The sequence below is a fragment of the Lycium barbarum genome, chromosome 7 (assembly GCF_019175385.1).
Source record: "Lycium barbarum isolate Lr01 chromosome 7, ASM1917538v2, whole genome shotgun sequence".
Lineage (NCBI taxonomy): Eukaryota > Viridiplantae > Streptophyta > Magnoliopsida > Solanales > Solanaceae > Lycium > Lycium barbarum.
In genome coordinates, this window is record NC_083343.1 from 91,685,952 (window position 1) to 91,708,129 (window position 22,178).

General features: G+C 33.7%; 2 protein-coding genes across 2 annotated transcripts; one reads left to right on the top strand and one right to left on the bottom strand.

Moving 5' to 3' along the window:
* The first annotated feature begins 297 nt into the window (after positions 1-297).
* On the top strand, positions 298-8,510 carry LOC132603552 (kinesin-like protein KIN-14P). Its single transcript, XM_060316682.1, has 20 exons — positions 298-432; positions 510-667; positions 751-861; positions 1,076-1,220; positions 1,567-1,694; positions 1,783-1,866; positions 1,960-2,037; positions 2,115-2,207; positions 2,720-3,595; positions 3,684-3,765; positions 3,891-3,986; positions 4,073-4,252; positions 4,385-4,491; positions 4,574-4,752; positions 4,959-5,123; positions 5,822-6,075; positions 6,471-6,634; positions 7,081-7,201; positions 7,711-7,773; positions 8,222-8,510. Exons 1-18 carry the CDS (start codon positions 330-332, stop codon positions 7,198-7,200), a joined length of 3,123 nt encoding a protein of 1,040 aa, XP_060172665.1. The 5' UTR covers positions 298-329; the 3' UTR covers position 7,201; positions 7,711-7,773; positions 8,222-8,510.
* A 5,674-nt stretch (positions 8,511-14,184) lies between these two features.
* Positions 14,185-16,540, bottom strand: LOC132603553 (uncharacterized). The gene is made up of 4 exons (XM_060316684.1): positions 16,491-16,540; positions 16,248-16,399; positions 15,897-15,963; positions 14,185-15,064 (listed from the first exon to the last, which is right to left on the bottom strand). The coding sequence occupies exons 2-4, from the start codon at positions 16,376-16,378 to the stop codon at positions 14,771-14,773; spliced, it is 492 nt and encodes a 163-aa protein (XP_060172667.1). The 5' UTR covers positions 16,379-16,399; positions 16,491-16,540; the 3' UTR covers positions 14,185-14,770.
* Positions 16,541-22,178: the final 5,638 nt, after the last annotated feature.

The following is a 22,178-nucleotide window of genomic DNA, read 5'->3' on the forward strand; positions in this document are numbered from 1 at the left end:
TTATATACAAATCAGCAAACGTTAGAAAATATATAAAATAATGACTATTAATTATGATTAGTAAAGGGTAATAATTTGTTATAATAGCCATAGTTAATGTTTAGTATTTGCATTAAAAAGATATTAATACCCATTAACATGACTCCAAAAATGCACCTAGATAATACTTCTTTTTGAGATATTAAAACTCATTTTTTTCACAACATAAACATGATGACACGTTGCATATAGATGATGCAATTCCCTTGTTGAGACATTCTTGATTTGAGCAATTCTGCTTTATAATGCAGATATCTTCTAAATTGAATGCTGTGCAGTAGTTTACTATCATGAACTCCATCCCGGATCGTGTTTCCAAAGATTACGGTAGAGGGAACAGCTCAAGTGTGTACAGTAGCGGGGACATCTTCGAGCCTTTATCAAGTATTAATGGTGAGGCTGAAGGGAAAAAACATTTATTCCCTATAGTGCTGGCTAATTCCCCTCACTGCGCTTTGTTGTTTCTGCAGCTAAGCAACGGGCAAAATTGGTAGAGTGGTTAAACAGCGTTCTTCCTCACTTGAGTTTGCCTATAAATGCTTCTGATGAGGATTTACGAGCATTCTTGGTTGATGGTTCTGTCTTATGCCAATTATTGAATAAGCTGAAACCAGGTTCTGTACCTGAGGTAGTTTATAACATTTTTGATTTTACAGTATGCAGGAGTAAGTATGGTTTTGTTTGTTGATTTAACTGAATCTTTTGTTCTAGTGTGGCGGTACAGTACACTCTCCCGAGCTACACTCAGAAAATATTAAAAGGTTTTTGTCTGCTATGGATGAAATGTGCTTGCCCAGGTTTCAGGCATCAGACTTGGAAAAGGTTAATGACTACAAACTTCTGCTCATGTCATGACTAACTTATGGAGTTTCATGTCTACTTATGATCACAGAAAGTTCTTGTATCCCTTAACTTTGTAGGCCATTTGAGTTGTGTATCTTTTTCCATATGCCGAAATGTTTTATCCTTCTTTACCTTTATATATTGAACTGCCATCTTTTTATTTAAAATATTTTAATAATGATAAATTGTCCAGGGTTCTATGAAAATAGTACTGGAGTGCCTTTTAACACTTCAGGAAGAATTTTCAAGAACTCAGTCTTCCCCATCCCCAGGAGAACGGCAGAAGACAGGATCAGATTCAAAATTCCAGCGTGCATTGAGAAGTCCTATAATGACAGGTATTGATGTTTGTTTCAACTCCCAAATACAATTAAGAAAGGACCATGAATTCTTTCATCATAGGACCAGTGGAGATTGTAGTTGCTGTATTGAACTGCTTCAGTTGAGTTTCTGTGTAGATTCAATTAGGAACCATGTAATATGCAACATAAAAGCACGTATAAACATGGCATAGCTGTTTGATATTTGCTTTGCAAACATCAATCGTCTTTTTCTCTCCTTAGTATTAAGAAGTTAATCAATTGTTAAATTAGGTATATAACTGTTTGCTCTCGCTACTTCTTCAAACTCCACAGGCCATTTTCCTTCCTCAGACTGTTAAGTTCTTCTTTGTGAACTTTGTAGAGCCATCGGCCGCGTTAATACATCACGTTGGACATAAGTTCCATGAAGTATTTCAGCTTAAACAAGGGAGCCACACTGAAATTCCTGCTGCAAAGATTTCAGAAATGATGAGATCTAATAGTTTGGATGTTAGTAACAAGTCACCCCCACCCCTTTTGTCAACAAATTCTTTGAGTTTATAGTTGTTCCACTCATTTCATTTTTTATTGCTTTCAGATTGCCCCAACGCAGTCACTTCTAAGTGTTGTAAATGGGATTCTTGATGAAAGCATTGAGCGGAAGAATGGGGAGATACCTCAAGTACGCACTTAAATTACATATAGAATTACTGTTCTATATGAATACATTACAGAATATATGGTTTAAGATTAGTTGGGTGTCTAAATCTGTCAGCGTGTAGCGTGCTTATTGAGAAAAGTGGTGCAAGAAATTGAGCGGCGGATAACTACTCTAGCTGAACATCTTAGAACGGTATAATATGTAGCTGTATTCTCAATTTCTCTTTTCAGTGAATATGGTTCATTTTATTTTTCTTTCTATGCCTGCAGCAAAACAATCTATTCAAGACTCGTGAACAGAAATACCAGTCAAGGATCAGAGTCCTGGAAGCCCGTGCAACTGGGACTAGTGAAGAGACACAGGTAGTTATGGACCTCAAATTCTAGGAAAAGTTGCAAAGTCTGCCACGTTTTACTCTTCCGCAGTTTTTACCTTTACACATTCAATTCTTCTGCATTTCTGATTGTCATGAATCAGCTTCAGCAGATTAAGGTAATTTTCTAGTTTTTTTCTTTGCGCATTGCTAGCTCAATTTTCAGTTGAGGTTTATATTTGCTTTCTCTCCCTTCCATTTCCTCTTCTTTTGTGTGCTTTGACACTCATTAAACCACCTATGCTTCATCCCATTTGCTTCTTATCGCAAGTAGTGCAGAGATCGCGGACATTTATCATTACTTGCTCAGATTGATAGTCGCTTGTGCTTCTGATTAGAAGTGTCCCCTAGAATTTGTTCGTTAATCGTGTCAAGTAAAGTCTGTTATTGATTGCAAATGATATGATGTCAGAGACTAGGTACTTCCAAAAAAATTCAGCTGCATCATTCCTTTCAACAATCTTTAATTTTACTATTCCTTGGTTTTGAAATCACATGCAGAATGAGAAAAACAAAACGGAGGGGAAAAAGAAAAATGAGGAGCAGGATGTGCCTAAATTGGAAGAGAAGGATAATCAAATTGTGGCATTGAAGCAAGAACTGGAAATAACTAAGAACTCCTATGAATCGAAAGAGAAGGAAGATCATGGTCAAGAAATCACAGCTTTGAAGAAAGAGCTGGAAATAGTTAAGAAATCATATGAATTGAAAGAGAAGGAAGATAATAGGCAAGAAATCACGTCTTTGAAGCAAGAACTGGAAATAGTTAAGAAATCGTATGAATCTAAAGAGAAGGAAGGTCATTGGCAAGAAATCACAGCTTTGAAGCAAGAACTAGAAATGGTTAAGAAATCGTATGAATCAAAAGAGAAGGAAGATCCTAGGCAAGAAATCGCAGCTTTAAAGCAAGAACTGGAAATAGTTAAGAAGTCGTATGAATTGAAAGAGAAAGAAGAACATAGCCAAGAAATCGCAGCTTTAAAGCAAGAACTGGAAATAGTTAAGAAGTTGTATGAATTGAAAGAGAAAGAAGAACATAGCCAAGAAATCGCAGCTTTGAAGCAAGAAATGGAAATAGCTAAGAACTCGTATGAATTGAAAGAGAAGGAAGATCATAGGCAAGAAATCGCAGCTTTGAAGCAAGAAATGGAAATAGCTAAAAAATTATATGAACAACACACCCTAGAAATGGAAGAAAAGGCAACAGAAGCTCAACAAGAACTTGAGGAGAAGTTGAAGGAGGCCACGGGCCTTTTGGCGGAATCAAGAAATAGGATAAAGGAACTTGAGACATTTTCTCAATCAAAATTGCACAATTGGAAGAAGAAGGAGCATATTTACCAAATATTTACAGATTTCCAGTTGGGCGCACTGCGTGTATGCTTGGTCTCTTTTCTTCTTTTTAAAATTTTCCTAACATGCCATTAATGTAGAATGTATAAATTAGACCTCCATGAATGTTCAGGAACTGAGATTTTTTTCTCAGTCAATAAGGCAAGAAGTGGTGAAAACACAAAACAGCTATGTAGAGGAATTCAATCAACTAGGTCAGTTCAGCTACTTGAAGTGCTATAGTAATGTCGTTTATGATGGAAGTATGTGTAAGATATCAAAAGAAGTTTTAACAGTAACTTAAATAGATTTCACTTATGAAATCAAATTTCGATTACAGGTGAAAAAGTTGGAGCATTAGGACATGCAGCTGCAAACTATTCTACAATCCTTGCTGAGAATCGCAAACTGCACAATGAGGTGCAGGAGATAAAAGGTGTGATATATAACGAATTTTTGTAATTTCGAGGACTGAATTAATTGTCTTTCTTGTTCATTTACTTATGGTTATTTTTCAATTAGGAAATATCAGAGTATATTGTCGAATTAGGTCATTCCTTCGTGGACAAAAGGAAAAACAATCAGTTGTTGAATACATTGGAGAAAATGGGGAACTTATTGTTGTAAATCCTTCCAAACAAGGAAAGGAAGGCCGCCGGTCGTTCAAGTTTAATAAGGTCTATAGTCCAGCTGCAACACAAGGTTTTCAGATTCCTCCATATGATTGCGGATCTTAATTAATTATTATATCTCTGATCTGCAAAGCTGCATTATGCATTATGCATTATGCATAATGAACTCTAAAATGAATTCACCGTTCCAATTCTTCTACAGCTGAGGTATATTCAGATATTCAGCCCTTGATAAAATCCGTACTTGATGGATATAGTGTATGTATATTTGCCTATGGTCAGACTGGATCAGGGAAAACATACACCATGGTAAGAACTTCTGTATATAAATTTATTAAATATTTTTATATATTTTTTCACTTTCCTGAAGTCAAATACAATTGACCTCCAGACTGGCCCAGACAAAGCGACTGAGGTGAATTGGGGCGTCAATTATCGAGCTTTAAATGATCTTTTCAGAATTTCTCAAGTGAGAGAGAGCACCTTCACATATGAAATTACAGTTCAAATGATGGAAATATATAACGAACAAGTTCGTGACTTACTCTCAAGTGATAGTTCACAAAAGAAATATCCTTTTATTTTCTGCATGGTATCTGCTTTGTTATTTTCAAACATTAAATGATTGACCACACTGAAATCTTCTTCAGTTGTGCTTTCTTCCTTCCTCTTTGTTGATACTATTTTGTCTTATGTTTACAATTAATTACCAGAAAGACAATCTCAGACTTGCATATAACATGCATCCGGTTAACTGTTTTCCTTGATTTGCACACACTTGGGATATTATCAACCTCCCAACCTAATGGATTAGCTGTTCCAGAAGCAAGCATGCATCCAGTAAACAAGACCTCTGATGTCTTAGATTTGATGGATATTGGATTAAGAAATCGAGCAAAAGGTTCCACTGCAATGAATGAAAGAAGTAGTCGATCACACAGGTTCCCTATAACAACTTTAAAGAATTCATCTCTATACTTTGAAGTTTATAGCAAGTTGCTCGGACTCTTCATTTTCGATGCCGCACCCGTGTCGACACGGCATGGGTGTGGGATCCGTACCGGATCTGGTCAATTGATTTTGGGTAGTTTGACCAAAATAGATAGAGAAATTCGGGACAAATACAATGATTTCTAGAAGCAAAACAAAAGCTAGGATGAAATCATAATTTAGGCGTTTGTTTTTTTATCATTAAAAGATATTTGTATTAAAAGTCAGCAACCAGAAGGTGATTTAAAGATATTTAAAGGTCAACATCACTGCTGAATGTGCAATGAACTCAAGAAGTCTGTCATAGCTTCTATATCCTTTGTAATAGCCATGTTACACCAGAAAAACATAAGGAGATGCATCTGTAAAACTTGCTCTCAAAAATTCGTGCATTCCTTTCTTTCCAAATAGTCCACCATAATTCAGGCATATATTTATAGCTCTATGTTTTAGATATTTGAATTATTTTTAGCCACAACCCCGCACCCGTACCCATTCGGATCTTAAAATTTAAGATCATGAAGGATCCGAACCGTATCAGACACCTGCACTCGAGTCCGAGCAACTTATATTTAAAGTACATATCTTCTCTTTTTTATGATGGGTGCTTTCCTATAGCATACTGAAACTAGCTGCAATATGTGCCCAGTATTGTCACTGTTCATGTTCGCGGGATGGATATAAAGAGCGGTTCATCCATGCATAGTAGTCTTAATTTGGTGGATCTCGCTGGAAGTGAAAGAGTCAACCGCTCTGAGGTGACAGGAGATAGACTGAAAGAGGCGCAACATATAAATAAGTCATTATCTGCCTTAGGAGATGTCATTTCTGCTTTGGCACAAAAGAATGCTCATGTCCCATACAGAAACAGCAAGCTCACTCAACTCCTTCAGACTTCATTAGGTACTTCTTCTTTTTATTTATTCAAGTTAGTATTTTGATTCTTTCAGCAACATTTGAGCATGAATCATAAGCAAGTAGTGTTGGAGATATTTCAATGCAAAATAGAATATGCTTGACATGGTTAAGAACCTCCATAGTTTTAATCTTAAAAAGATTTTGACCACACTAGGTACTTGCTATTTCCGTGCAATATTATCTTCTACATCTCGGGTACTTTTTCTGATAACTAATCTTGCTTTTTTGGTATTGAACTGTGTATTTATGATATTTGAGTACCAGCTAGGATGTAAATTACTCCAGCATTTGCAATTCCGTAATAAGTTTGAATGACTCTCTTTCCTCGTTAATGTGCTCAATTGTTGCATACTTACTCATTATTCTATTTTGTTGTACAGGTGGTCAAGCAAAGACACTTATGTTTGTGCAGCTTAATCCTGAAGTTGGTTCATATTCAGAAACCACGAGCACATTAAAATTTGCTGAAAGAGCATCTGGAGTAGAGCTAGGCGCTGCTCGAAGTGGTAAAGAGGGCAGGGATGTAAGAGATTTAATGGAGCAGGTGTTCTTTTAACTTTAAATGCATATTACAAACTTCCAATTTCTGTGCTAGAACTGAAACACTATTTTATGCTTCCTCATTTAGGTCCCGTACTCTGCATAAATCTATGATGTCAGTTGCCAATCAGTTGTATGTATGAGGATCAGAAGCATTAGATGCACAATTATTTTTATTTTTGGGAGCACGTGCTCTTACTAAGCGTGTCATCTTCATCTTCATACACGCAATTCTTTTTATTTTAAAAAAAAAAAAAAAAAAGAAACACTAGAGTTTTAATAATTTGGAGATAGATAAAGTGTTTTTTGGGCTATGCAGCTCCATTCTAGTATAATGCTGTGGCTATCGTTTTGGTTTGCGTTTGCAAGAAAACTGAGAGATATGATATGCAGCCTGACTTTACTTTGTAGGGTGTGAATTGGAGTCTCTTGTAATTTTTAATCTTCCAGGTTGTGTCTCTCAAGGATACGATATCTCAGAAAGATGACGAGATTGAGAAACTTCAGCTGACCAAAGATAAAAAAAATGTTTACACTGGAGCCGACAGCGAGACACATAGTACTGATTGAGGTTTGTCCCGTCATCTCCTAGATTTTGTTTGAGGTTTTTTTTTTTTTTTTAGCCCATCGGCCAAAATTAATTACCGGCGCTAGCAAAAATATACAAAACATACACACTGATATGTATATAAGATGTATATTTATGTATACAATATGTCTATTTATACTTAATATACAAAACAACATTTGCCCTCTATTATTTTCTACAGTTGCACAAAAATGTAATTACCTCAATTTTGTTTTTGTGAGGATTCCTGATAACGCTGAAAATTTTCTGGTAAGAACAAATTGGAATTACTGAGAAAGCAGCTTCTATAAGTTGAACTACGTAAAGGAGACTGATGAGCATTATGTAGCTAGTTCCTTGCACTATAGTGATCAATTTAGACACCTAAAGGATCCCTCTGAAATTGCGCGAAACTAAGTCTGCAGATACTGAGATCTTTGGATTTTGTAATGCAGATATTGTAGAAAAACTGAGAGATATAATATCTGATGGTTGTCTTTCTATGGACACAGAAACTGATTGCTGTGCTGAAAACAATCTTTTCTCTGAAGGAGCCAAAAATACAGAGGACACAGGTAAGTAAGTTTATATGTTTATATCATCTCAACATGCCTATGCTTTCCGTAAAATTCCATCGTGTTTGCAATTGATACTATAAAAACCACAGGGATTCCTCTTTTCCTATTCAAGTACATCAAAATACCTTCATTGGCCATACATTATACGTACCTACACTTTATAGAAACATGATTGTCATCTGAAAAGTGTCTAACTAGAAAGAATCTAGAAAGAATAAATCAAGTTCTTCAAACGTTCGGATAATACAAACTGCCTAGAGATAAAAACCTGGAAATTCCATGTTAATGAGATAAACTTTTCAATTTATCATCACCTTTTTGAACAAGAGGAATTCCACTTTATCTGGACATAGATGCTTATTTAGTGTTTGTTGAACTTGCACTTTTGAACTGTTTAAATTGAACTGACTGCTTGACTAGCATATTATATGATCCTTTTTTGCAGATCATTGAACAATCTAAAATTTGTAGACCTGCTGGTCTTAAAAATTGGTGTTGTGATTGGTATTTCTCTTGAAATTGGATCAAAAGTGACCATTTGGCTGGCCAAACCTCCCAAAACTTGCAAATAACATGTAGTTGTAGTACTTGTCATATTTCATTCTTTCTTGATTAAATTAAAGAGGCTCATTTAGTGTAAAGGGTTGTAAGATAGTACTTTTTTTTAATTCATCCTTTTTTTGGTTGGTGGGGTGGGGGTAGGGTGGTGGGGAGATGGGTTTGGGGGAGTAGAGGATCTTGTAGTAAAATTATTATTGATAGGTTTCTTGTTTTTCTACTATTGAGTAAAGCTTGTATGAAGTTTGTAACATACAACTGCTGTTTTATTAGCCATTTATCTTCTGGTTAAGATTTTGAATATAATTTACGTTTTTGAAAGGACAATTTTGGTACTATGGATATGTAATTCAAGCTGAAGGTAATAAGTTTATTTGTCCACTGAATTTGTTAGTAATACATCAACGTCCCCTCAAATTTGTCGTTTAGACACTCGAACTATAACTTGTTCCAGTTGAGCACCTGAAGACATGTATCCCTATTAGACGCTTTCGGTTCAAATTTTGAAAAATCTTTTGCAAATGATCTCACGTGCCAATACGTAGATAAGTTAACTGCATAAAATATATCATGTCCTTTAATTATACACATCATCCTCAATTGGAACATGCATGGGGTTTTACGATTTATTGAGACTAATTCATATGATTAAAAGATGTAATATATTTAAATGATTAACTTATCTACGTAATGAGCATTTGAGAATACGCACACAATTTTGAACCGAAGGTGTCTAATAAAAACACTTTGTAATGTGTTTAGGTGCTCAATTGGAACAAGCCGTAGTTCGAGTGTCTAAACGAAATTTGCTGTTTGAGGAGTTGGCCAGATACGGGTCGAAGCCCTGCCTCGAAAAAGTCAGGACTTTTGGGCAGATTCCAGTATCCGACCCATCTCTTTCTGCCGATTCCTCGGGTTGTCGGAATCTCTGGTTTGATCAGGACCAGGAGTCCCATTCATTCGTTTATGGGAGCGACTCTCTGTTCACATTCTCCACCAGGTCATCAAATGATTAGCCAGCTCAATCCATTTTTCCATCCGATGATCTTTACCCCCGGACTGACTCTGTTCGACCTGCCTTGATTAGCTAACTTTAGGGGGATATCAATGTATTAAGCCAATTTGTTATAGATCTAACTTTTGTTCCCAAGTCGATCAATGCCATTGGGTATAGTTTTATTTTGAAGAGATCATTGGAGTCTAGTATTAGCATCTTCTCATAAATACTCCACATGCAAACACACATGCTAAGCAGATTATACGACAACATAGTCGGCACACAGCATTCTCAAAAGTTTGTTCTGGTATATGTACCCTTCTTGGAAAGTACAAAGGGCCAAGAGAAGCCCCCACCAATTTGCTATTCTTTATCTGTTGTCTAGAACCATGAGCAAAAAGCCAGCTTATTTTTTGGACAAAGCTGTCAGCAATTAGCACTCCCTTTCAATGACTCTGCATCCTTAACTTATAGGTGTATTATATTGCTAAACATTGTGCCCCATGCCCTACCCTTCTTTCCCCTTAATCCCAGGGAAGGTCCATCTTTGAGTTGTCAACCAAATCAAATCAACAAAATTCTAAAAGCACGTTGCACCTAAGGGTGTCAACCGGTTTGAACCGGAACCTGCCACCGGTTCCGGTTTACCGGTTAAAAACCCGAAATCGGAACCGGTTCGGTTCAAAACATCCAAAACCTTTTTTTTTTTTGTATAGTATATATATATTATAGTATTTATTAATATATTGTAGGTATATTTACATATGTTATATAAGTTTATAAGTAAAGTTTATATATTTACTGACTAACAGGCTAACAGCAAGTCAACAATACAGCATATACGTGTATATATATATATATATATATATATATATATATATATATATATATATATAAAGTTATATGCTTAAGTTATACTACATATACCTAAAATATAGTAAGAATATACTTATATATATCAATACACTTAGGTTATATAACTTATATATATATATATATATATATATATATATATATATATATATATATATATATATTATAAGTATATTCTTAGTATATTTTAGTTATTTTTCCTATATATAACTTTCTAGTTTTTAATTTAAGCAGATGTATCAAGTATATTATAAGTATGTTCTTAGTATATTTTAGGTATATTCCTAACTTAATATAAGTAAAAATATGAACACAAGTAAATAGAAGAAAGCTCAATGAGCCATATATTTTATTCATTTTTGGATAACATTTATTTGCAAGTTGTAGTTTTTTTTAACTTGCAAATAATACATGAGTTGCAAAGAAATAGTAGAATAATAAAATCACCAATTCTCAATCATTTGGTTAATTTCCCCCATATCATATTCGGCCATGGAGATATCTTCAAAGTCTTCCATTTGGTCCGGTCCACTTGCTATCAAATCTTCAATCTCTTCCTCCGCTTCTAAGTTTTGGTTGCGTCGCTCCGATCTAATCCAATCGCGAATGCACACTAGTACTTGCAAGCTAAAGTCGGATAATGAATGTCTATGGTCTCTAATTTGTTGTCTTCCTTGGCTAAATGCACTCTCCGAAGCCACGGTTAATACTTGAACCGTAAGGATATCTCGAGCCATTCTTGAGAGTATCGGATGACTTGCCTTGTATTTCTTCCACTATGCTAAGACGTCCAGCTCATCTAGTTCCTTGATATCCACATTTGGCTGCATCAAATAAAAGTGATATTCATCAAAGTTTGCATTACAAGGAGTTGGATGTGAATGTAAAACTTTTAAACCCGATAAGCATTCTTAAAATCTCTAATTCTTCCCCTATTAGCATTACAAAAAAGAAACGCAACCGCATCTCGTACTTTTTTAATTGAATCGTCAAAACGCACAAGACTATCTTTAACAATTAAGTTTAAAATGTGACAACTACATCTTACATGAAAAATATTTCTTAGCGGAGGGTTTAGTTCTCTTTTTAAAAGACCAATCACCTTTGTATTATTAGAAGCATTATCTAAAGCAATACAAAGTGTTTTTCTATAAATGTTAAAAAATCTCATAATAGTAGACATTGAATCCGCTAAATTTTTTTTATCGTGACGACCTTTTCCTTCATCATATAAAAAAGCTATAATTCTTTTTTGCATAACCCAGTTGTCATCAATCCAATGACATGTAATAGCAAAAAAATCTAACTTGTTAAGACTAAGACCCAAATCAGCAGTAAGAGAAACATTACAATTTAAAGAATTAAATACATGGCGCAAATAAAATCTATATTTTTTATACAAATCTATAACATCCGCTCTACAAGTACTTTTAGGAATACTCTCAAATAACGGATTATAACAACGTTGAATGTAAGTAACAAACCCCAAACCCGAAGGAAAGAAAAATGGTAAACAATCATAAGCTACCATTTTAGCTATTTCTACACGCTCTTTTTTCTTGTCATACTTAAAATTTTTACCGGTTCGTGGGTCTATCGTCATTTGAATACCCCCACATTTGAACTCGTTTGCTCTCCCCAAACATCCATATGTTTCTTTCTCATATGACCATTTAGTGTACCCGTTCCACCATCCTTACTAGTTTCTTGCTTAAAAGTAAATATTTGTCCATATAGGGTACATTTAGCTATTTGGCTTTCCCTATCCTTAGTCATAAATTTTTAAATTTTAGCGGTTGACTTACCAGTTCTAGGCGGTTTGTCTTGTGTATGTGATTGTGCAGGACATGTATCTCCTATGGGATTTTCGGGGGGTTGTGTTTCATCATCATCATCATCATCATCAATTTCATTAAAAGTGTCGGTATAATGTTGTTGCATTGCCTCATGACCTAAAAGTGAATTATTTCCACCAATATCAATACCTAAATTAGGTGTTTCTTCCACAAATGTTTCCTCATTAAGCCCGCGCCTAACAATACCACTACTACCGGCACCACGTCTAAATCTCTTCGTCATTATTAAATAGAATTAATTTAAATTACACTCAAATAAATCACAAGAAAATGAATTGCAACAAATTAAATTGCGTAAATTAAATTGTGAAAAATAAAGATACGGTTGGAACGAAGGTACCAAATTGCCGGACTAATTTCCAACAAAGTGAAGGCGGCTATAATTGCAAATCCACCAAAGCTACTTCGGATTGTTGCAAAATCACCAACTCCACCAACAATATTATAATTGCAAAATTAATAATTGAAACTATAATAAGACTTTATAATATTTATTTGAGAGAAATTTAAAGTGGCTAATTGTTGCAAAGTAACTATAATTGAGAGATTGAGATTTGAGAGAAAGAGAGGAGTGAATTGGTGTGGATTAAAATAGAAATGGAGAGGGGTTTATATAGGGGTGGGGAATGGATTAAAGTGTTAAAAAAAAGTTTGGGGGGTTTGGGGGAAAAAAAAGAGTTGGGGACCATTTGGCAACGGCCATTTTTGCAAATGGACCGTTGCCCAACGGTCCAATTTGGGCCCAAGCCGCAACAGCTACAAACTAAAAAAAAAAAATCCACCGGTTTAACCGGTTCCGGTTTCAAAAAAATTAAAACCGGACCGGTACAAAATATACGGTTAATCGAAACCGGTAAACCGGTTCCGGTTCCGATTTTACCGGTTACCGGTTTGAATCGGTAAAACCGGACCGGTTGACGGGTTTAGTTGCACCCATATATGATCAGTTGAGTAAAACTAAAAACTATGAAAAAATAAAATTCAAATCTTAATATAAAAAATGTTAAAGTGAAATTCACCATTTGCCAAGGTCTTGCTGGGCATAGTTATCTAATATTTGGGGTGATTGCACAAATAGGATCATTTACGATTGCTATTTAACTTTTATCCCCTTTTAAGAAATTTGTGCAAAAGTAACCAAGCACAGACTCGGAAGAATGAAAAGTTACACTTTTGCAAGTTATGCTGGGAGGACGTTTTAGTACAATCTTCATTCTACCCATTTCCAAGACTTGCCTAATTCGCAAGTTATGGTGAGGCGACATGACTTTGGTATAATTTTTATTTAGCTATCTTTAAATTGTTCACAAATTTTGTTGGAATAGGAAAACTTGGTTGTTTTGTTCAATTGTTCACAAGTTTTTCCAAATTGAAAAGACTTGGTACTACCTTCATTTAACCAATCTTGTTAAATTATTCACAAATGTTACCTGATGGCAAGACTAGCCTATGTTGTTCAATTGTTAATTAGTTTTGCCGGACTAGCAATATTTTATACTATTACTATCTTGTTCAATTGTTCATAAATCTTGTCGAATTGGCAAAATTTATCTGTATTGTTCAATTGTTCATATCTCTAAATTCTTTTCTTCTTTAGTCTTGTGATTCATCTCACTATCCTCAAATGACAACTTCAATGTTTAATTGCTTGCAACGATAAAATTAGCTAATTACTTGCAACGACGAGCCGGAGGAAGGAGAAGACGAGTTTGCAAAACTACTGAAAACAGAGAAGAAAGTTAAATACCAGTCCTCAAAAAGGACACCAAATGGAAATTAATAAAATGCACGTGTTGGTGGGAAATATATACCTGATGAGTCGAACTAGTGACACATTGACTAGGATACCACCAATACTAAAATCAAATAACCTAAGAAAACAAATCCTTTCACGTAGTTTCCAATGTTTCACCATCAGAAATAATTATTTCCCTCCCAACTTGTCTTGCACAATTTGGTATCTTTACTTATTCCATACATCAAACAAATGAGAGATACCTTGTCGATCAGTTCAAAATCCCCAAGTGAGGATAATAACGTCATTAGATGGACTTTTACTAAAGCTCTTTGTAAACAGTGAATAAAGCCAAAGTACCAATAGCTAAGTCTAAGTGAATTAATAACTAAAAAAAGAAAAGAGAAGACATAGGATGCCACTACATTGAGTATTTGATAACTGTATCTATTAGCAAACCCTTTAATAGTTACATGACTCATTATGGCATGCTGCTTCCATCAAAACAGCTGCAGTATTAACAATACTACGTAGCTTACTGGAAAGGAATAAAAAGAATTTCTAAGACCATCTTTTCTCTTGTGAAAATGTTGCATCAAAGAAGTGTTTATGAGTCTTCACACTATACTATAAATATTCCCAGCTCATAGATTAGCCTAATTCTGGAAAGAATCCTAATACTCCCAGAGTAAAGATTACAATCTTTTAGCCTCTGGAGCTCCCTCAAGTTTACAAGTTATCGCTTCCTATTCTCAATTTGACACTCATTCATCACCTCATTACAATATACACTTTTTTCAGGTATTTGAATGGTTGCAGAACAAAATTCATCAGCAAATCAGCAAAAAAGACTCTGACCACCCTCTTTTTTCACTCAATAATATATACACAAAGCTAACCGAATCGGACTTGGTTTCTTGCACACTCTCTCCAAAATTCTCTCTTCTTTCCTCGTTCTTTTTCGTCATTATATACCTAAGCGACAGCAGAGATGCCGCGGCAATTGAAACCTTCGATCCTCACAGGAGTTGAATTGTTACCGAACTTCACACGAATGCAGCCACCTCTGGTCACACGACCCGAGGAGGAGAAAGGTGATGGTGGTGAAGGTGATTCTGGAATTGCTGGTATAGGTATAGGTAAAAAGTTGTTGTTACCAAAGTGCGAATCTTGAATCAGGGGATTTGAGGCCCTACTAGGTGGGGACCCACAAAAAAATGGTGGAGATGAATCCAACTGAAAATTGGAATCCTCAACATCATACCTCCCCTGTACACAAAACAAATCAGAAATTTTCAGCTTGACCAATTGAATTAACTAGCTAACAGACTAAATCTGCTAAGTGAAATTACACCATTAGTAGATAAAGAAATTAAACAGGTTTAGTGAATCAACAAAATTCAACTGAAAACATGAATCTTAAGGGAGAAAGAAGAATATATTAGTGGTTATTAGAGTAAAATAAAATGGACTTCCTCCGTCTTAATTTATATATGATACTAGAATATATTAGTGGTTATTAGAGTAAAATAAAATGGACTTCCTCTGTCTTAATTTATATATGATACTCTTTTTCATTTGAGTTAATGGTCAAAGACACACACGATCTATCATTTTTTCGCGAGTTTAACACCTCAACTATCAACTGTTCCCTTGTCCTACTTGAATTATCACCATCTATGTAATAAAACACGTCTCGAAGCTGATTAGGTCAACTATCAGTTGTTCCAGTTGTTCTCTTTTCCTACTTGAACTATCACCTTTTAACATATAGATGGTGAATACATAGTTGATGATAGTTCAGGTAGGAAAAGGGAACCATTGATAGTTGGGATGTGAAACTCGCGAAAAAGTGATAGCTGAGGTGTGTTTTTGACCATTATCTCTTTTCATGTTATTATGCACATCTTATATCTAAAATCACTTCATTTTGTGCACTTCCCAAAATTTCAAAATAATTTACCAACTAGTATTACTTAAATAATTTTTCAGTCATAATATAATATATAAATCAAATTAAATTCTTAAACTCTGTTCCTAAGCTCTAGTCCCAAATCCCAATCAAGAGATTAGAAAAACTATCTCATAAGTGAGTAATTACCTTGGTGAGTATCATATCCAGAAGCTCAGTTCCAGCTTTCAAATCACAATCCTCCACTTCTAGACTGCTAAAACACCCAAAAGTAGAAATACCAAATCAATAAACGCAACAAAAGAAGGAGAAAAAATCCAGGGAAACTTAAATTAAATGTACCCTTCGGCCAACTAGTTTAACCTAAGTATATACTCCCTATACATTATCAGAGTATGTGTTGTGTAAATATATGCTTCCTATATGTATATTGTATGTATATTATATGTATAACATATGTATATTTACTATAAAGTATAAACTAGATGGCCAAATGATATTTGCATACAAAAATCAATCTAGAAGAAAAAGAAGACGTACTTGATTTGCAGCAATGGAGGATTTGTGATGAAGGGCCCACCCTTACGAGGTTTAGGGCAAACAACACCATTAGACTCAGAAATCTCTCCAAAACCCACCAAGGCATTTTGACTACATGAAAATTTATTCATTCTTGTTTTACTGTACAAAGCCTGGAAAACAAAACAAGAATATTATCAACATAAAAGATCTTTATCTCTTCATACCCACAAAAAGTACTTAATATATATAAATGAATATTACTAAATCTAAACATAGAAGAATTGTATGGTGGAAAGAGAATTTCGCAAAAATAATTGGTTATGCGGCGAATGGGTGGAATATTACCTTGTGGTTGAATGGATGAGGGAGAAAGAAGCAAAAAAAGGAGATTTTTGTAGAGTTTAGAGAGAGAGATATGTAGATGATGTGATGGGTAGAAAGATTTTATGTATTTACGGAAACAGGAGAGAGAAAGGAAAGAAGCAACGCGTGAAAATTAATGATTTGTCTGTTGGATGGGGATGGGGTTTAGGTTGTCATTTAGTATGACTTTATTCATGTGTAATGCACGTGCACTTGGATGCACATCTACCCCTACTTGATGAAATACTCCCCTCCATTCCATAATAAGTTATTTTTTTAGGTTATTTATTTTATTTTAAAATAAATGGTGCTTTAGAATTTTAAGAAGAAATTAATTCTTTTCTTTTAAAATGACTCTTATTTACATAATAAAAAATTATTAAATTTTATTTTTTCTAAGCATTTAATTAAGGATAAATTTAATAAAAACATTCTTAATTTTCTAGGAGTGAGCACTCTCTTAAAGGGTGTACATAAGCGTAAAAAGTCACTTATTATGAAACGAGGGAGTAATGTTTTTCTTTTGGCGGAATAGCATGGTAGGCGGAGATGGAGCCAGAATTTGAGGTTTGAGGGCTAAGCAATATTTTTTACACTAAAATGGTGGAAATTACTCCAACCCATTACACTATTTTTTACACCAAAAAAAATATCTCTTTTATATTCTTCTCTCTCTTCTATATTATATTATTTTCTTTTATTTAAATTTTATTTTTTTATTTCATAAAACAAATCCTTTCTTTTTTTCTTTTACATATTCATCTCATATAATTCATATTCCTTTCTTATATAACCATTTAATACATAATTATTTTATACCATAAATTTTTAAATAACATAAATTGTAAGCAAATATTATATATTATACATATTAATAGATAATTCAAATTAAAGTGAAATCATTGATAAAATTTAATTAAATAAATATTACATTGTGCTAAAATTTATTTTAATTTCTACATTATTATGTTATTTAATGTATTTTCAATTTTAATCTATTGAACATTATAATGTTATTGAACATTGTGTTATTGAACATTGTGTTATAATTTTAATGTATTTTCAATTCTAAATTATTATGTTATTGAACATTGTGTTATTTATTAACAACATATTATATTTTAAATTGGCACTTTTCATTTTTGTGAGGGTTATATTTTTTTATACATTTATAACTGATAATAAAATTAACTTATAATTTTATATAAAAATAATATATATGAAAATTAATTTATAAAAATTATACTCCAAAATTATGATGTAAAATTAATATTATAAAGATATTACATAAAAAATAATTAGGTATATTAGGGACCTAAATGAAAAAATTAAAATTTATAATATGTTAAATTAAAAGTGTTCTATAATAAAAAAATAAAAAAATATTAATGAATAGTAATGGTGATCGTGAATAGTGTTACACCAAATTTGGTGTAACACTATTCACACGCCAAATTGGTGTAAGAAATGGTGTTGGATTGGAGCACCAAAACACCAAATATCACACCAAAATAGCATTTGGTGTAAGAAATGGTGTTGAGTTGGAACAAATGGTCTAACTACCGCCAAACTAACGAACAAGTACCGGTATTATATATTTAAAAAAGTGACAAACTACTTAAACACTACATAAATATAAGCATTATCATTAAAATTGCACTTGACAAGTTGTCATCTTTTGAAAATGATCAATGATCGCATCATTAGGTACACTTTCAAATTATTAATTTTATGTTTTGTTTTTTTTTTTAAATAAAAACCTACATTTAGGAAAACGAAAAAGAAAATAAGCTTACGAGTTAAGCCAAGGGAAAACTAATGCAGGAGTGAGCTATTTTAAAATAGCATATATATAGCAAAACAAAAGAAAAAACTATAAAAAATCACACTGGTGGGTTTTCGAACCCACATCTCTAGGAAACAAAGGGCTTTGCTAGCCGCGCCCAAAGCACTAAACCGTCAGCTGGATTTTGTATGTGGGTTCGGATGTAAATATTTATATATACTTGCTGGATTTTTTAGTGCAAATACTGAATCTACGCAAAAGCTACTGGTTCGGCCAAACCCTCCGATTACACTGTAGCTCTGCCCCTGATGGTATGCCCATATATTAATTTTTTTCATGTCGGTGTTTGCACTTACAGGTTTGGAAACTAAATCCCTTTACCCTTAAAAACTGAGCAGAGGATTTAAAATGCTCAATTTTTAAGGGTAGAGGAGTTTAGTGGCAAACTCATAAGTACGAACACCGACATGATAATAATAAACAAGTACAGGGGTCTCCCAAGCTATTCCGCATTTCCTTTTTTAAAAGGGGAAATAGCAATTTCCGTCGTTATATTTAAAAATAATTTAATTTTTAATTATTTATTTTAAGAATTTTTACACTCTATGATAATAAGGGAAACTAATTACCCGTTTTAGCCCATTTTTTCCTGCTTAGCCATCATCATCGTCGGCGATTGGAGGCGAAGGAACGGACAAGGTAATTGGATACAATGAGGAGGAGGGAGATGTTGGAGTAGGAAAACGCCTGGATTTAAGTTGGGTTTGAATTAAGGAGGCGGACATCGGAGATTTTGGGAGATTGAAGGGTGATGATGACATGCTCCGACGGTGGGGAGTTGGCGGCGGGAAAGTAGGTGATGCCCAATGTGGTGGTTGGTACGGCGGTGGAGGATGGGAACATTAGTTGAAGTTATCAAAATTAATTTTTGTATAGGTTTGTATAATTTTGTATAATAGTGTAAAAGTGTGTATAAACGTCTCTTATACACTATTATACACTTTTATAGAAAGTTGATACATTGTCTACAATATGTGTATAAAGTTGTACATTGTTATATAATGTTATATACCATGAAAAATTAACTATGCGGGTGTAAATTATAAATAGGCAGAATAGCTTGGAACCCCCCTGAACTTGTCGATTTTTATTTGGTGTACACCTAAACTATGAGTTGGCTTAATTACCCCCTGAACTTGGTAATATGATAGTCTCGACCCCCCTAGACGCTGACAACCCATGGACGTGTGACGCACGCGCTGCCACATGGATTTTTTTGTCCATGTGGCATTTTTTAAGGATAAAATATATATTTTTTTATCTTTTTAAGTTCTCCAATTATTTAGATCATCTTTTTTGGGCCAAATCTGTAAAAAAAAAAAAAAAAAAGAACTTGAAACAACAATCTTTTTACCATACTTTTTTTTTATTTGGCTAAAGATAATGATATTCTAATCAAGTTATTTTTATACATTTGGCCAGGAAAAGAAGAAATACACAGTTAAAGCAAATAATCATTGTATCTAAAAAGAAATAAATAAAATATCAACCAAATATTTTAAGAATTTGACCCCAAAAAAATAATGCAGAGTTGAAAGAAATAGTAATTGCATGAAAAGAAAAAAACACGATTTTTTTTGTAGAAAATACACCGTCTAAACTTCATTACTTTTGCTAAACCTTCTTTTTATTTGGCTAAAATAATAAAGTTTGAACTAAGTTATTTAGATTTGGATCCAAAAAAAAAAAAGAAAAAAAAAATATTTGAAATAAATAATCATTATATCTAAAAAGAAAAAAAATACAATTGAGATAAAATATGCAATGAATATTAAGAAAAACCAAAAAGAAACACAATTGGAAAAAATAAATCATTATATTGATTATATGGCGATTAATAGTTGAAAAATACTCCACTTGGAAGCTGATTTTTCGATTTTTGACCCTTCCACGCGCCTAAAAGAGAGTGTGTTCACGCTCTTTGCCACATCAGCGTCTAGGGGGGTCGAGACTATCATATTACCAAGTTCAGGGGGTAATTAAGCCAACGCATAGTTTAAGTGTACACCGAATAAAAATCGACAAGTTCAGGGAGGTCCCAAGCCATTCTGCCTTATAAATATGACTACAAGGATGTAATATTTTGATATGATCCTACATGACACACTTCATTTAAAGACTTACATCCAAAGCCAAGTTATGAAACTTCAAGCTCTACAAGCGGCATGGATGATAAGGATGACATTGAAGGCCTTTGGAGGCTCCTACAAGCCACACAAGATGGCTTATGATGTGTGGAAGGTGGCTTGTGAGTTGATTGAAGAAGAAGCTAACAGAAAGGGGACCAAATGCGCAAGTGGCTAGAAGTGCAATAAGGGTATAAACGCAAAGTGGCCAAACATGCAAACAGGGGCATTTCTGGAAATTGGCTACACTTGCAAACTTGGACAAGATTGGGAGTTGACTATTTGTGCAAGGAAGAAACATTTCAAATTCCAAGTCAACATTCCCAACTAGCCAAATAAGACTCTTGCCTCATTAATGACATTTTTGTAATAACTTAGTCTTCTTTAGTCTAGAAGTATAAATACTAGACTTAGCCATTTTCATCACTTAGATTTTGATGATGAATATTTGAGAGATACTCATATTTTGAGTGATAGATTGTTAGGTAGATTCTAGGGCTAGTTTAGTCAATATGATGGTGGAATCCATTGTTGGTTGGTGAACCTTTTATTTCCAATGAATTCATGAAGATTGTTCATTTGTGGATTTCAAGTGAACTTTTTACCTTGATTCATATTACTTTGGTTCTTGTGGATTCGAGTTCATATTAGAAGGATTTAGGTTTAATATACCTAGGTTTGTCTATAGAATTCTACCATTCGGGTCAAGTATTTATCTCTATTTCTCATCCCTTTTGTTCGTATCCTTTAATTTTCCGCGTTTGAATTGATTTGGCTTCATCCCCAAATCGATTCGTATCATATTTTATATTGAATTGTATATTATTGAAATTATCCCTTTAATTTATTGTTTAATTTTTTAATAATCACATAATCTCATGACATGTTTTGCACCATAAATTTTTCCTTAAACTTTGTGTTCAATTAAACTATGTCACATAAATTGAAAAAAGAAAAGAAAAGAAAATAGTACTTAGTGGGTTCTTCGCGTTTTGCATCCCTAATGTGTATTCCCTTTTATGATTTACATCCTATTTTATTATTTTTAATGATTCACCCTAATCTATTTATTTCTTTGAAAACAAAAACACTATTCATTTTTTAAATATTTAAGGAGGGCAAAGTAGGAAACATACAAATAGTTACATCCCTAAATTTATGTTAATGTAGGAGGTTGGATTTGGTAAAAACGCTGCCCATCATCTACAATTTTATTGCGAGTGAGATGAGGTTTGAGCTCTCCAGGCATTAATATGACTGAAACTAGCATTCGGCCAAACAATTTCAAGCTCAAATTTGAAGCTTCGATTTAAAATTAGCGTTTGTTTATGATATTTGAACAAAAATTTCAACTTCAATATCAAATCTGATTTCAAGTATTCTCTAAAAAGTAGGATTTCAATTCCAAGTTTGTGATTTTAACTTTTTTAAACTTTAAAACATGACCCAAATTTATTTTTTGTAAAACAAAGATTCATAATTTTAAATATTGCTAAAAAAGTCTAATGTTTGACGTGAAGAGGTTATCCATACCATGTAGGATGACTATATTAGAGAATAGATTGTTACTACTATTTTTGATTTATTAGACCAGTAGTCTTTGTAAATTTATGT